The following is a 17706-nucleotide window of genomic DNA, read 5'->3' as shown; positions in this document are numbered from 1 at the left end:
ACCTGTTTCAAGCATACGTATTCCAAACAGACAGTTTTGTATTAGACTGAAATATGGACTTTTAAAATAGTCATAACACTAGCATCCTAAAGTTGAAACTTTTTTTTTTTTTTAATGCATATTGTGATACACTGACCTGGGCAGGGGAAGGAGAGGTGAAGATAATGCTAATCTTTAGAAATTCGAATGTATCAAATACATTGATGACTTTGCTTTTCAACTTTGATCCAGTAAAAAGCAAGTTCAGTATCAGAGGTAGGAATTGGCATTTACCATGAATCAGGCAGCTACCTCAGGTAGCTGATTTTCAGTGTCATGAAAAGTTTAAGACAGTTTACAAAGCTGTTTTGCCTTTAAAAAAAAAAAAACAACAAGTGGGGGAATCAGACAGCTGAGCGTTTTCTGTAGTTTGAGCCTCAATTAATTTGCCTCAGAGGTCCAACTCTGTCCCTTAAGGCAGGCATGTCCAAATTCCATTTCGCAGGCCTTCATCAAATCTGGCCCTCTTTGAAAAAAGTTTGGGCACCCCTGCCTTAAGGCATCACCCAACAACAGGCACATGATGATTCCATGATGATGCCCCCCCCCGCCCCAGCTACCCATGATTTCTGATTGCACCATGTAAAAGTTGTATGTAAAAGTTTTGTGGCAAGAAAGGAGACAGTGGCTAGTAGGGGTCATGAGAAAGGGTGTTGCATCCCCCTGTTGAGAAGGAAGCACCAAACCATCTCTATGTCTGCAGAGGCATCCATGCGCTCACTGCATTTGTATCTCCCTGTGCAAGTGCTGCTCACGGCCAAGTGGATAGTAGTTATTAGAATCCTGGGCAGATGAAGTTAGGCGTGACCAAGAAATGTGAGAAAGATGAGATGAGAGGTAACCCCGCAGCACTTGACCACTTGTAACTTCTTTTTCCCACAGATCCTATGGCAAGATATGAATAAGGGTCCACACCAAAACCTGGAGCAGGGCAGTTATGAAGGCCTGTCCCCTCCCAACAGCTCCAGAAGTGCCTGGATTCCTGATCCTGGTGTTGTAACCCCTCCTAGGTTCGACAAATTCCAAATTGGGGATAATCCTGTGAATCCAGTCGTGGTATGCGGTAAGGCGGATGTACACGCCAGGGCGGTTCTTCTCAGCACAGCCTTCTCCCCAGCTGACAATACCAGCCAAGAGCCATTCCTGGTTCATCTTGCACATCAGTGGGCCACCAGAATCACCCTAGGCCAACACAAAGATGGGTGTTAGATCCATTTGTGATTCAGTGTGGCATGGTTGTTAGGAGGTGGGGAAACCTTCTCATACTTCCCAGCAGTGCAGCTCTCAGCTTAGAAACTAAAGCAAGATGCATTTTACAAAGAAGCATATGTTGAGGGTGGAGAAGATGTTTGGGAATGCATAGTTTTTTTGTGGGGAGGGGGTGAGAACATGAGAAGAGCCCTGTTGGATCAGGCCAAAGGCCCATCTAGTCCAGCATTCTGTTCTTACAGGGACCAATCAGATGCCCCAGGAAAGCCCACAAGCAGGACCCACAAGGGAAAAGGTAAAGGACCCCTGGACAGTTAATGTATGCCATCTCATGCGGTCTCTTTTCAATGGCGAGGCTGAATATCAAATGTCTTAAAGAATAATAGAATTGGATAGCAAGTGAGACAGGAAGGACCTTATCCATGTGGAACTGAAGGCAGGTCTTGATGAGAGAAATCCCTCACCTTACACGTGTCCTTCATACCCTCAGCATACCCGGCACACATCATGTCATCCTGGATGGGTTTCTGGGGCAGGTTTGGTCCCATGTCAATACTATAGAGCCGTCTGCAGGTCTGAAGATCTATTATGGGCACCTGAAGCTTCTGGAGCTTCTTTGGAGAAGGCAGATCCTCTGAAGTGAAGAACATGGGATAGTGAAGCAGAAACATGGAGACACGGTTATCATTTTATTATATTTCCTTTACCACTTGCACAATCCATTTGTGAGTTGGAAGGCACACCGTAAACAGATGTGCAAGAAGGTCAGTCAAGTATACCTTTAGGGTATAGATGCAATCAGCTGGAACAAAGTTTTTACTAGTTTCCAATTGTTGGGTAACATGCAAGACCAACCTTTACTTCTAGCATACTTACCAGGCTCCAGATGTAAGTCAAGTTCTTAATTTTCTTCAAGCAGGCTGGGCATTTGTAATATATTGGAGATGCTGGAGTGCAAAGCATGTGCTCTAGCACTGAGCTTCTGCTTTTCCCCTCCAGCACTCTGCTTCCCCCACTAGCCAATCAGATGCCTACAAGCAAGACACAAGGGCAGCAGCCTTCTCCCTCTGATCCCAGAATTAGCATACAGCCATCATGACCACTAACCATTGATCACAGTATTTTTTCAAAGCATTGATACATATTCTCAGCAAATCCCATTACAAGGGAAAGGAAAGTTGGGGCACAGATCTTAGAAACAGGCTTTATAGAGCAGGAAGGGTGCATCATTATTATTTTGCATTTTCCTGGACAAGAAAGGAAACCTTGTCCAGTTCTAACATTTTCCCCTCTCCCAGTACTCACGTCCTTCGCTGATATCTCCCCAGCCAGTGACCCAGCACATCATGCCTGCAGGAAAGTCCACGTTGGGTGCAGGTACACAGATTGGGCTGATGTAATTGGTGAATCTCACTGGGAAGATCAGCCTCACCAAGGCGATGTCTCCGCTTGTGGCCTCCCCTGCATAGCGGGGATTTCTGATTATGTCTCCAACTCCTATGGACTGTTTGTGGGGCCAGGAATTCTCCAGTTTGTTGGCCCCTAGCAGCACAGAGTATTGGGAGAGATCACCTTCTCTGCAAGGGGATGGATGAAAAATTGCTATGAGGAACATTGTCGCCATTGCATACAATTTACTTGGCTGGGATCAGGAAGCTTTGGGATGCTATTAGACCCAGGGAAGCATTCAGACTATCTCAAATTTGCAACAACAACAAAAAGGGGGGACACATTGGGGAAACCTGCACTTTAAGCCTGAGATGGTCCCATGGGCATTCTGATTCTGATTTCCCATTCTGCCTTTGTTCTGGGTACACTTTATCTGAAGCATCTTACAGCTAGGAAGCTTGCCAAGAGCAAAGTTTACCAGATCAAAACAAATCATCTTGCCAAACAATTCTTTCAGCTAATTAAAATAAGCCTTGCAGCAGTTGAGCTAACACATTGGATCAGAGCTCCTTGTTAATTTCATGTCCTTGGGAAGTTCATTAAGATACCCAGTGCTGTGTTTCTCAAAAAAGAGGTGCCGGAACTAATCATGAACACCTCCCTCAATCTCTTAGAATGGCAATGGCACCCACCTGAGAGGTGCTGGAACTGATTTGCGATGAGTTCCAGCTGGGGGGAAAAGCCCTGAAAATACCTTTTGTTAAGGCACTTTAATAGAAACATGTGTCTATATCTCAGCTCTTTTGCAAACTAATCAAGATAACTGGTGCTGAACTTTAATATTTTATTCTTAAGCCTGGGTCTGGAAAGCAGAATTTGCAGAACCTTATAAGCTTTAACATACTGTGAAACATTAAAACAATATGAAGCTGCCTCATAATCTTTGCCTTCAGTTTATTTTTAGAAACAGAAATGCAGTGGATGTATAAATTAAAATATGCAACCTGGTTTCCAAGGAATAGGAACGCTGAGTGGGGAATTACAATGGTCAGGAGAGAAATTCAGCAGAGATTATTTTTGAAAGATAGATGACCAGGGTTGTAGTCTATAGACAACTGGATTCTTTGCCTTGGACATAATCTGCATTACCCCCAAGACTGTAGTCTAACACAGAGACCTGCAGGGCTTGGGCCAGGATATCCAAAGGATGACACATCTTCAGGCAAACTTATCTATATATTGAAAACAGCCTATATCTTCTGGGCTTTTCTTATAGTTCCCACAACATCTGAGATGACATGGATGACATAGAGAACAGGGCCTTTTCATTGGGGGGGGGTGCATTTATAGGATAGTTTTCCACCTGACTTGTAAAGAGTCTTGGGCTCAGTGGACTGCAGGTGGGAGGAAAAGAGCCATTTCTGGGTTACTCACGGTGGGAAGCAATGTGCTGCGGTCACAATCCAATCATGGGTTATCAAAGCCCCTCCACAGATATGCTTGCCCATCTTCTTCACACTGACCTGCCATGGCCATTCACCTTCCACAGAGTCCTCACCCCCAACATTTCTATTCAGGGTGATTGGTCGCCCACATACTAGGAAAAGAAAGAGATGGGTGGGGTTAAACTCAACACTGGGAGCAATCTGTTCTGCACACTGCACATCTGGCTAAGTCAACACACTCCTTAAGAACAGGAGAGCAGCCCTGCTGGATCTGACGAAAGGCCAAATCTGGCCCAGCATCCTGTTCTCTGAGTGATCATCTGAGGCCTTAGTTGCATCACTCCGAAATTACTGTTGTGTTCTATTTGGGGTTGCCTTTGAAAAGTTCCAAGAACTCCAAAAGTTCTAGAATGCAGTGGGCCAACTGTTAATAGGGGCCCACCTGCTGGGTACATGTGCTTCTCTTGCTAAGGCAATGGCACTAGGTTCCAGTTTGTTTCTGAGCCTAATTCAAGTGCTGGTGATGATACTGAAAGCCTTTCAGAGATTAGAATGGTGATATTTTCAATGGATGCCTTCTTGTGTGACCAGAGGTTTAAAATCACTCATGGAGGAGTGGGGAATGGAAAATTTGTGGAGGGATACTGGTTTTATTTCCATTTTTTCCAAAGTCTAGACAATGCATTTTGCAAAGGAAGTAGATTTGGCACATGTCTACATCTTGTGTCTAATATGCGGCGCAGCCTATGAACTGGAAAGTAAGTTCCACTAACAAGAGGGCTTAAACACAGGCAAGTGTGTAAAGGGATTGCAGTCTTATTCTATTTTTGCTAGGCACAAAGAGGGAAAAAGGATAACACAGAGCACTGAACTGCGTCACCTTACTATGTTTCATTTTCAGATTCATTTTGTTTCAGCCACGAGACCTCGTAAGCTTGCTTTTAAAGACACTACAAGATTCTCAGCATTCTGAATTTTGCATCAAACTTCAAATTTAACAGGTGTGAGGGACTGGTGTTGCCCTAACTGAAAAGACAACCTTTGTGGGAACAACAAAGGGGAGACCAAGACCTCTCCCATGTTTTGAACATAGGAAGCTGCCTTATATCAAGAGATGAAAGGCATTGAAACCATCTACCCCAACTACGGAGACCAAATTCCATGCTAAAACAACTTTTGAGAAGTAATGGTGGTGTAATCTAGACACATATTTTTAAAAAGTGAAAATGCTTTTTTTAACGTTTTGAAAAATATATTGAATTTGCCATAGCTCACCATCACCATCTACTGTCACATTTGTATAATGCACTTTACAGCACACTTAAAACATTTTATTTGCAGCTGTATAGCTGAGTCCTGGGTTGCCTGTGCTCATAGGGAATTTGTTGCATCCCACTAGAAAGATTTGCACTTTTAGCCTTGTCATAGGTGACCTATGGATCTAAGATCCAGGATCTAAGATACGTCTGTAGTAGAGAAGCAGGATGTGGATGTCCATATTGTGTTGCTTAGTGGGGTCCCCTGGAATGCACAAGACATGGATGGACAATTTGTTGCCTTCCAATTCCCATTATACCTGACCATTGCCCACACCAGCAACATCTGGAGGGCCACAGGTTGCTTATCCCCAGAACCCAGCGTAAAAGGTTAAAAAGTCTGATGATAAAAACTTACCCCAATGGGAACGGGTCATATGATAACCTGCAACAGAAAGAGGAGGAATCAACAGGGACAACTGTGACCCAGGGCTTAAAGCTAAAGATACACAATCAAAAACCAGAAGTAATCACAGGACTTTTATTCCAAGAAGAAGAAAATAATTGGGGGGGAGGATTGGATTGCCCCAAATATCCTCCCCAGATCCTGATGCTGAGACTGCTTTTTTAAATCTCTCCCACCTCCCCAGGCACCGTGCTTAAACCTTGTACCTAAGCCTTGGTGTGAAATGGACAGGAGAAGACATGATCTCCATCTCGCAGCTCTCAGACAAGGGCAAGCAGTGGGAACACATGATGCTGGCCAATAAGATGTCAACTGAATGTGAATGGCATCAGCCAATGCACTGTTGGAGGAGAGCACAGCTGATCTAATAACTGAACTGTTTTTTGCTGCACAGTGTTTCATGGGAAGTGTTTCCTACTAAAAGAAAGGGGGCACTCCTTAAGTTTGTAGATATCAAATTAATATCATTTAATGATGTAATGAAAGGAGCACATGAAGTTGCCTTGACAGAAGACGCTTTGTCCATCTTGCCCAGTTTTTCCTTCACTGTCAGAGATGCTTCAGGGATGTGGTCCACCATGTCTTTTCTCCAAATCACGGTAATAGTGCACTTGCAATTTCAGTGTTTTTGTTTTAACGTTTTGCTCAATGCTTTACTGGATATTTATTGCATTTCGATATTGTGTACTGACTTGTTTTTGCTTGCAGTTTTATGATTGCAGCTTGTGTGAACCACTTAGAGTTTTTGTTATATCAAGCAGTATATAAGATATTAAATTTGGGTTGACTGAGGCGCAGCACAATTACATAGCTAAACGGATTTAGCTATGCACTGACATCACTGAGGGCAAATGAGGACAACTGAGATGCAGGGCAGTGTTTCCTGAATTAGTCACCCTGAATTAGTCCACCCTGTCAGGGAGCACACAGCAAGTCTGTTGACATCACAATAAATTTGAATTGCAAATCTTTGCCTGGAAGTTTCTTCTTGGAATTCCTGAAACAATAGCTGGTTTGGAGATCATCCACTTACCTGATTACCATTAGGGATCTGAAATATGCCTATCAATTGTATACCTTTCAAGCTAAAGAGAATCCAGTGCTAGAAAACCTTTCATTTTCAGTATAGCATTTTCTCTCTAAATATATATCCCAGTTACATCCAACCATTGTGGTACTTTCTGATTACAAGAAATGCACACAATCTAATTCATTCCAAATCAAATATAATTGCTTTTTAAAAAAAATTTGATATACTGTATTTTATCTAATCACCTGTGTCTGACATAACCAAAAATGTAATCAATCCTAATCAATTTATTATAACATGTAATCACCATTGATTGTCTGGTATAATGTATTTTGTTTTACATTGGAAAGGAAGCCAAGGATTCAGGTAGGAGAGTCTATGTGCTTTACTCCCTCTACCACCAGGACAGTTTACAGTTTCTCAGTTTCAGTTCACAGAAACAGTAGCAGTAAAAACTATATAGGCAAAATACTATATGCACGGAGCTAGGGTTGCCATACATCCAGAATTTTCCAGACATAGCTGGTATTCAGCCCCCTTAAGCAGCATCCGGGCGAAAATCACTGAAATGTCCAGGAAATTCCGACATATGGCAGCCCATGTCAGTAGTGTAGATGTTGGTGATTTTCATTTGAAAATTAGCTCAAAAATATATTTTTTGTTGAGATTTTACCAAAAACTTTTTTAAAAATCAAAAAGAAAAGTTCAACAACTTTGCTGAAAAAAGGACAAAGACCTTTGTGTCTGGATTTTCACTTTTTGAAATATGGCAACCCTACACTGAGCCCTCTCTACCAATTGCATTTCTATGGTCTGAGTATCTGCCTATCAGCCATACAGCTCCATGGACTTAGCCCCTTCTCATGCTAACTAGCAAGAATATGCATTTGTTAGGTTTGGCTGCTAACCCACGGTCAGACCCAAGAAAGATCTGTGCACTTTGCCCATAACCACCAGGTCAAACTTCCATGTCAAATTCTGTCAGGCTGCACGAATGCCGAATCTGACAAATAAATTACAGGTAGGATGCCTGAAACTAGGAAAAAGATTTAAGTTGGGCATTACTAACTGAGGCACATCAATTGCAGGGATCTGCTTTGAACAGGACTCCTTCTGAGACAACGTTTTGAATGTGCACTGCGAATTTGTCAGTTTCAGTTTCTCATTTTTTCATTGTTCAGCTCTCCACATTTCTGCAACAGTTTGTGAAAATTTATCCTACTATACACAGTTTTATATGTAATTCTGCCCAATAAGCATAGTTTTGCACAGCTTTCCAGAATATAATGTAGTTTTGTATGCTATTCTCAGTAGTATATGCAGATTTTTCCTGATGTGCAACATATGCAACCTCAATCAGTTAAGATTAGTAAACTAAAAGGGATGCAATTAATTGACGGATATTCCTAATCAGACAAGCAGCTCTAATATATCTCACACATGCAGAGTCAAAACCCACCATCTTAAAATTCATGATTTCACATCATCCTAATCCATTCGTCAGACAGAACTATCTTTCTCAACACAAATTGAATCTTGCTTTAGGTTTTTTGTTTTCCAGTTTGCTTTTTTTTTTTTTTTTTGCTTTGTTACAATGGGAGAAATAAGGGTGTGCCGTTCTGTGAGATTAGTGATTTCCCAACCCATGGCAAAGCCACAGATACAAGATGGGAAAGGGTGAGGTGTGCAGTCACATCCAAAGACAGGATGACTAAGGTGATTCACAAGCTGCTAACAAAATCTCCCAAGCAACAGAAAGGTTGGAAGGTTATATAGACCTTGGGAGTGCCATATCCCTTGGAGGTTTGGGCTGTGGCGTGCACTAGCATGCAGTTCTTTCAGGCGGGGGGGGGGAGGAAGGCGTGAAAGAGGGTGGATATGTGCATACACCTTTATCCATTGATTTGTACAGCGGCAGTCCAGCTGTGGTTGGACTGCAACTCCCATCATCCCTGGCCATTGGCCATTCTGGCAGGGGCTTGTGGGAGATAGAATCATAGAGTTGGAATAGACCACAAGGGCTATCGAGTCCAACCCCCTGCCAAGCAGGAAACACCATCAGAGCACTACACCATCAGATGTAGTCCAACAGCCTCTGGAGACTACAACATTGGCTACCCCTGGATTAGCACTACACAAATGAGTCTCAGGCTCCCAGATCCCCCCTTTCGCACTCCCCTGCTCCTCCTCTGGCATGGTCACAAGGACAAGAGCAAAACCATGTGCAAATGTAATCACAGTTTGACATTTGACCCATCCAAGAATAAATCATGCTTAGCTTTAACTTTGATTTGCCTAGAAAAAGCCAACTTCAAATCTATTATTATTTGTATGGTATATGAATACCACCCAAATTCATGAGCAGGACAATAGAAGAACGAAAGCATAAGATGTGCTAAGTGGGAGCAAATTATTTAAACACTGTATTTAAACTAAATTCAAGGGAAGTGGAATCTTCCCTTGAACCTTGGCACCATTATGTCAGATGAGTTGAAGAGCAAATGTATCTAGTGCAATTAGCTTGGTGTTCAGTATTCATTAGTTCAATTAGTGCCAGACTTTGAATTCATTAAACTGATGCCATGGAATGTTTAAAAACCACTCTCCCAACCTCAGGATTAAATTACAGCTTGTCAATCATGTGGTCACGGAGCTATTTAACCTGCCATAGAGGAGCAAGCGAACAAATAAAGTTATATCAGATCTAATTATGGAAATCATCATTAGCTAATTAACCATCCATTTCTTCAGCATAAAGGTTTTAGCTTGAAGACTTCACAGTGGAGTTTCACAACAAGGAAGCCTGCATCATATAATAATTTGCAGACAACTGTAGCAATAAATACAATGAAAATTTTATTCCCAAGTATTTATTTATTGCTGCCTCCCACTTCCATGTGGGCCTATTGATGCTACATATGTAAACTGGTTTGACAGTCATTCCCAGGGGAAACCCTGGGAACTTCAGTTCTGTGAAAAGAAACTAGGGGACTCCAGTGGCAGACTCATCAAACTACAACTTTTGCAGGAAAATATTCATGGCTGTGGGACGTGGGTGGCGCTGTGGGTTAAAGCCTCAGCGCCTAGGACTTGCCGATCGAAAGGTCAGCGGTTCGAATCCCCGTGGTAGGGTGCGCTCCGGTTGCTCGGGCCCAGCGCCTGCCAACCTAGCAGTTCAAAAGCACCCTCGGGTGCAAGTAGATAAATAGGGACCACTTACTAGCGGGAAGGTAAAAGGCGTTTCCGTGTGCGGCTCTGGCTCGCCAGATGCAGCTTGTCACGCTGGCCACGTGACCCGGAAGTGTCTGCGGACAGCGCTGGCTCCTGGCCTATAGAGTGAGATGGGCGCACAACCCTAGAGTCTGGCAAGACTGGCCCGTACGGGCAGGGGTACCTTTACCTTTACCTTTTATTCATGGCTGTAGGATTATCCTGGAAGCTTCTTCAACAACCATTCTGTCCTAGATCAAAGGGTGATGATATCCACCAGTAGAAAGTACTATCACCTCCTTCTCCTTCTTATTTGGTGCCCATGGCAACTATATTGTTTTGACACCCATGACACTTTTATCAAGATATGAGTACCAGCATCTCATTTTTTTTTCCAAGAGAGAGAGAGTACTGCATAAATCATTCAGGACTAGAATCACAGACACATTATCCGCACCCCATATGCACACAATCCATACATAATTAATCCAATCAGCCACACCACCCAGATTGGCACACAGCACACTCAAGAAGTCCTCAAACAGCTTATCCCATAATCTTTTGGAATATCATGTAACATTCCCAGAAACCTCACACACCCTTCTTTTTCCAAATAGCTCCACCCATATGTGTGCAGCTGGGAATTCATGAAAGCAAGGGTCACCAAGAGTAGCAAATTCTCTATTTCAGGGCTAGGCAGGTCTCAATATTATTATTATTATTATTTATTATTATTATTATTATTATTATTATTATTATTATTATTATTATTATTATTATTATTACTTATACACTGCTCTTCATCTGAAGATCTCAGGGTGGTTCACAGCATAAAAATACAAAATAAAAACACAAAATACGTATTAAAACCAGAACAAACCAAACCCATAATCTCCTCCCTCTCTCTCACACACACACATTTAAAAGGACATAGAATGCTAATCAGCCCAAGCCCTGGCAGAAGAGAAACACCAAAAGATGTATAATAAAGGCGCCAGATGAATCCCCCTGGAGAGATGGGGAACCACTCCACAAATGGGGAACCACTCCAGAAAAGGCCTGATCTCGTGTTGCCACCCTCCAGACCTCTCATGAAGGAGGCACATGAAGAAGAGCCTCAGCTGATGATCGCAGGGTCCAGGTCATCTCATATGGGGAGAAGCGGTCTTTCAAGTATTGCAGTCCTGAGCCATTTAACATCAAAGCCAGCACTATTAATTGGGCCTAGAAACTAATTGGCAGCCAGTGCAATTCGGCCAGGATTGGTGTAATATTCTCAAACTGCCCTGCCCCAGTGAGCCATCTGGCCACTGAATTCTTCAGCAGCTGATGTTTCCGAACCATTTTATACAGCCCAAGGTGTAACGCATTGCAGTAATCTAGCCTACAGGTTACCAGATCATAGATAACAGAAATTAGGCTAATCCTGTCCAGATGGGGGCACAGCTGGGCCACCAACCGAAGTTGATGGAAGTCACTCCGGGCCACTTAGACCACCTGAGCCTCAAGTGACAGCAAAGGATCCAGAAGTACCCACAAACTACGCATCAAGAGCAGGCACCCACGTGGTCTAGGGAACCACCCCCTAACAGTGTCTCAGTCTTATCTGGATTGAGCTTCAGTTCGTTGGCTCTCATCCAGTCCATTACCGAAGCAAGACAATGGTCCAGCACATCCACTCCCATAACTGCAGATGTAAAGGAGAAGTAGATCTTTGTGTCATCAGCATATTGCTGACAAAACTCCAGATAGCCCCACTTAGCAGTTTCATGTAGATGCCAAATAGCACAGGGGATAAACGTGAACCTTGAGGGAACCCATATTGAAGGCTCCACGTGGCTGAAGAGCACTGACCAAGCATCACCCTCTGGAAATGACCATCCAAGTAGGACCAGAACTATTGCAAAGTGGTGCCACCCACCCCTAACTCAGCCACATCAACAGTGACTCCAAACATTTGCTCTGAGGGGTAAGAAATAGGCCTATCAATGGCTCTAAAGTCATGGAAATTCCATGTTCTGTGACAGCAAAATCTGGACACCAGATGCTAGGGACAACCTAATAAGGAAGGCTTCTGAATGAGGGCATTTGCAGCCCTACCTGAAAAGGCCAGGGGTTGAATCTTGGACCTTCTGCACACAAAGCAGATGGTCTCCCACTGAGCTACAGCGCTTTTCCTCGTCTCAGCCATCTTTTAGGATCAGCAGGATGGGCCCCTTCTTCAGCTTCGCATTTGTACATCAGGATGGCAACTGGCCAGGAGATGAGGAAACCAATCCAGCCTAGCTTGCTCTTATGCCTTGAAGCAGCTGTTTGATATGCCGAAATCAGCAACACTGGTGTTTGCTTTTTTTCCAGGCTGTAGAGATAAGCATTATCACCTGCTAGCTGGTGTTGATCCAGCCTGCTCCTGAAGTGATGCTCCTGGGGCCAGTTCAGAACTTGGCAACATACTTTTTCTGCCCACTTCTAACAAAAGAGGAAGCACTAGGCAGGCTTAACCACATATTACACCACATATTATGGTGTGTTGTAGGAGAAAGAGAGATGGTGACCAAAGAAGTTTAGACTGTGTGAAATGCTCTCTGGTATCAACCTCCCTTCCTCACTCCCTTCTTCTTTCTGTGCATCCAGATATAACCACTGCAGTTGTTAGGACATCCATGGTCTCAGTTCCCTTCCATATGCAAGATTACACAGGGTGGGAAGGAGGGTTAGCTCAAAGTTTGAGATGGGCTCCCTGGGCAAAGTGTCCTCTAGTGGGTCCCTCCCTCTGTTAGTGGGCTTACCTGGCTGCAGTAGCAGTGACCCAAACAGGACTGGGCAGCTGTGTCTAGCACACCTTTTTAATCACCCACAATGCTTCAGAATGATGCTAAATAGGGGGGAATTATAAGGGTTGTTATACGATCCATGTACACCCACCTCACCTAGCACTGGAATTTCCAAAGACCATATGACTACCATCCCTTTCATTATATTCTTCCATAATCAGTAACTTGCTAGTTTTATGATTGATTCAGTTTGTATTTAAAGGCGTGTCTACACAGTTTGCACTTTCTGAAACAAGATATGGACTGAAGAACAGCCATACTTTGAAATTAGCATTTCTCCCAAAAAAAATTTGCAATCCAGTTCTCCAGCCAAGTAATGTGCACAGAAATGCAGGTGTGCAAATGAATGCACATATTAGTGGAAATGACATACAAAATGCATATGGGGCAAAGTTGCTTTGCAAAAAAATGTGTATATTAGGCAAAATTGCACACAAAAGTGTGTTATGGTAGCATAAAATAGCACTAAAATGTTGAAAGCCGTTGTGGAAATGTGGAGAATTGAAAAATACTCTTCCCTATTCTCAATATAATTGTAGTTTTTATATCAATAGTTTTTATTGATTGTTTTTAAAATAAAAAATATAAAAATATAAAACAAACATATTTTTACAGATTTGCACATCTCGAGGAGGCACTTTGTTTCAAAATAGGATCCAGAGATCAGTAGCAAATATAAATGCAAGCATAAACAAGGAACTAGCAATAAAAAGAATAACTGGGTTGGAGAGGGCAGGGGAAAGAGGATACTGTCAGGAGCATCTTTACAGAATTCTCAGGCTGATAAAGGCTAAAAGATTAAAAAGTCACATTACAAACCCATACAGCAATGTGCATTGAGAGTTTGTGGGAGAGGAGAGAGGTACAGAATGGTTTATTGCATTGTCTCAGGGAAGCCATATACTTTGAAAAGTTGGATGTGGACTCAGATTGCAAGAGTCATCTTTTACATATTGAATAAAATCATAGCATGTTTGGGGGGGGGGGAATGTCTTGCTTTGTCCTCTTGCTTCTTAGCTTATGAGTGAGTTTCCTAGTAAACCTACTTGCTGGAAGTGTGGCCCCTAGTAAATCTGTCCAGTGTCTAGCAATAATATTTCAAGCAGCAATTAACATCAAGAGGCAGAAAAACTAAATGTATAATTATTGTTAATTGTTAAGTCTAATTTTAGTTTTTCTGCCTCTTGATGTTTTCCTCCGTGGTCTCCTACTCTTGTTTTGTTTTAATGATGTATCATTGCACTCTCTTATTATGTGTGTGTGCGCGTGCGCATGTATTCTTTTTTGTAATGTGCTTTGGTTATTATTTTAATAGAAAAGTGAGATATAAATAAAACCCACTCGGTATCACTACCATAGAGTCGAATTAGGAAAAGCAGGAGCCTTTCCACAGTGGGTCAAGAGAGACTTTTCTCCTGTATGCCACCCTCCCCCAAAAAAAACAAAAACAAACACAGCTTGGCCGCACTAACCTAATTACTCCAGAATCATTTGGCAACTACTGGTTCTGTACTAAAAATCATAGCTTAGAATTCATTCTTTGGCCCTAACCACGCACTAGAAGGACAGAAATATCATTTTTTATCATCATTTAATCACTCTGTTCATTAACAATAATAAAAACGAAGCTGGCTAAAGGATCACTTTTCCAAGGATCTTGAATGTTTGCCCCTAGAAGCCTTAGGTGTTTTGCCTCCCAAATTCACCACACCCGAAGTACTACTTTCCCCCCCAGGACTGGTGAAAGGATTCAGGAATCCTGGATCCTAGACCCACTCTTAGGTGTCTCGATCCCACAATCTTTGGTGGAACTCTCCTCCAAATGGGATCAGACAGGGGGACCCTCCCTGTTAAACTTCTGGCACCTACTGAATACTTTCTTATATTTCAGAAAGCATAGGCAAATAGGAAAGTACCTTATACCAAGTCAGACCGTTGATCCATCTAGCTCAGTACTGTTTACACAGACTGGCAGCAGCTATCCAGGATTTCAGGCAGGCGGTCTCTGCCAACCCCACCTGGAGATGTGGGGGATTGAACCCGGGACCTTCTGCTCCCAAGGCAAGTGATCTACCACTGAGCTATGATCCTTCCCCATAGAGCATTTTAAGGCATTTCTGATCTGATAGTTATTACCCGATTTGTTTTAATCTTTCTTGCATTTGTTGAGCTTGTTCTCTGCTGTTCAAGCAGTATATAAATTGTTGAAATAAAGGTGGCCTAAATGAATGCAATGGGAGCTTCTAACGCTTACCTCTGTCGGGTATTATCTGCTGGTCATTTTCACAAGAATTATATCCATAATGCCACTGCTTGCAGATCCCTCTTTGAATCATCAAGGAAGCCAAAATCAGTAGCAGAACTCCTGCGGTGCCGAATCTGGGTGCCCCTTGCTGTCTTGCCATGATTCCGTTTTTCTTTTGTTTTCGGATCTGCTGTCACTCCGTCCTCCCCGAAGTGGGAGAGCGCGGCAAGAGGGATGCCCTCTGGGGTGACAGGGCTTGCTTCTCTCCAAGATGCAGATGCTTTAATACCTAGCCCTCAGAAGGGCGGGCACAATGTCACCAAACTGGTTTGACTGATGTGCTGGGTTGCGAGTGTGGCGTCTGGCAGCCAAGTGGGGAAGCCGGCTGATGAAGCCTAAGATATCCATCCAGAGAATCCAGCCAGCTGCGCTCTTGCATCCCTGGAGGATGTGCCAGTACCTGGTGGAGAAATGGTATCCAGGAAGATATAAGAGGTGGAGAAATGGCAAAGCCAGGAAGATATAAGAGGCTGCTTAATCCAAACCACAGCTCTTGGAAAAGATGGGGCTGATTGTATGGGCCAATTAGCCTTCAATACTTCCATGTGTTGAGGAACAGGAGGGTGAGGTTAGCAGATTAGAAATTATACGTGGGAGGTAAGTGACTCCTGCTGAACCTCTATTAGCAAGGAGTTCCACAACAATGAGCCTGCCTCACTGAAAGCTTGGCCTCTGGTAAAGGCCAGTTGAACTTCAGGGACATGATGAGTATACACTGGTACCTCGGGTTAAGTACTTAATTCGTTCCGGAGGTCCGTTCTTAACCTGAAACTGTTCTTAACCTGAAGCACCACTTTAGCTAATGGGGCCTCCTGCTGCTGTCGCGCTGCCGCCGTGCAATTTCTGTTCTCATCCTGAAGCAAAGTTCTTAACCTGAGGTACTATTTCTGGGTTAGCGGAGTCTGTAACCTGAAGCGTATGTAACCTGAAGCGTATGTAACCCGAGATACCACTGTATTCCGCCCTTCATCCTAGGGTGACTTGCAAGAATAAACAAATAGTACCTCGTTCCCTATAGGCTAGCTAGATCACAGAGATTGACAGGGGCTGAGCTTTAGGAGGTGTCTCTGGCTCCCAAAATCAAATCTCTATAATCAGAATTCAGTGCATTAGCCCCTGCATGACGGAACACCTGCCCAGTGGAGGTGAAACAGATGCCAACATTGAACGGATTTTGATGTGCTGCAAAAACATTTTCATTTCTGAAACATTAACTTATCCGGTCACTTTTAGTACTCTACTGTTTCATTTATGAGGTAAATTATTCTGTATTTTATTTTGTTGCAAATTGCTTAGAGATCTATGTTTATGGTGGATTCGTAAATGCTTTAAATGTGCACATACAACAATCAGCAATGAAAAGAAAAGAAAATCAAGAATACAGTAAAACAGAGCATTGGTCACTTTTCCAGCCACCCAGCCATCCTTCTACATAAAAAATGAAAATAATCCTCACAGAACAGGCAGGTTTTTAGCTGGCCCCTGATGCTAAACACAGTTGGTGTCCAAGGGAAGCACATTCCATAGACTAAGAGTTGGCCAACCATCAGCTTTGCTGTTTTCTGTGGTGTTTTCTGTACTCTGATGGAGGTAGAGCTGTTGATTTTTTGCTCTGCTGTGGCTGCTGCCACTCTCCCATTGAGTTTTGCAAATAGGCTGTTGCTTAGTTGAAAGCCTCCGAGATCCGCTATCAAGTGCACAGCATGTGGGCGAACCGTTACAGCGTGCTGCCTTTGTTTCTCCATGATCTGCCCGGCGATAAATATTCAACATCATGGTTTTGTTATCATGTATCGGTTGGATTATTGCAATGTTCTAATTAATATGTCTGGCTATATTGCGTCTACTGTATATATGAGACGGAGAGACAGAAGTATCTCTCTATCTGTGGTTTCCCTAACAGGAACTAAGACGTAAAAGAAAAAAGAAAATACATGTGATGTTTCCTTATCCCTCAAGAAATCTGACTCTTCAGGGAACGAGGTTTAGCTTTTACCGTGGGGTTACAAAGATTGGAATCAATGGCATTACCTTGATGGATCTCTATCTGGCAGGACTCATTTCTCATCCTAAATTAACATGCCTGAAATGTTAAACAAAAAAGTCTCTCTATGCTATGCTGAAAGCATAGTCATGTACTTTCCCGGAACATCAACCAACTGCTGCCAAGGGTGTTCTACTAGCAAGTTGGGCCACTTGAGATGTTCTATATCAGGGGTAGGCAACCATTTGTCTGTCAGTGGCCACATTCCCTCAGGGGTAATCTGCCAGTGGCCTCTTGCCAATAAGGGGCAAGACTGCAGCCAGAGGTGGGTGGAGCATCGTTCTTGCTAGCCAGAGGTCTGATATGATATCTTGTAGAAGGTTTTTGAAATTAGGCCTAAGGCTGCAGGTTGGCCAACCCTGATCTAGGTGGATCAGCCAAAGTAGAATTTCAAGCTTCTGATTTCTCAGCAGTCATAAAAGAAGTTGTCCTTTCATCTCCACACACACACACACACACACACACACTTCTGTATGACT

At 43.1% G+C, this 17706-nt stretch overlaps 1 protein-coding gene across 1 annotated transcript; it reads right to left on the bottom strand.

Moving 5' to 3' along the window:
• Positions 1-637: 637 nt before the first annotated feature.
• LOC114583220 (serine protease 27-like) lies at positions 638-15577 on the bottom strand. Its single transcript, XM_028704558.2, has 6 exons — positions 15133-15577; positions 5757-5783; positions 4072-4234; positions 2554-2825; positions 1713-1882; positions 638-1221 (listed from the first exon to the last, which is right to left on the bottom strand). The coding sequence occupies exons 1-6, from the start codon at positions 15281-15283 to the stop codon at positions 925-927; spliced, it is 1080 nt and encodes a 359-aa protein (XP_028560391.2). The 5' UTR covers positions 15284-15577; the 3' UTR covers positions 638-924.
• Positions 15578-17706: the final 2129 nt, after the last annotated feature.

The sequence above is a fragment of the Podarcis muralis genome, chromosome 13 (assembly GCF_964188315.1).
Source record: "Podarcis muralis chromosome 13, rPodMur119.hap1.1, whole genome shotgun sequence".
Classification (NCBI taxonomy): Eukaryota; Metazoa; Chordata; class Lepidosauria; order Squamata; family Lacertidae; genus Podarcis; species Podarcis muralis.
Note: the sequence above shows the minus strand (reverse complement) of the source record. Positions and strands in the feature narration are given on the sequence as shown.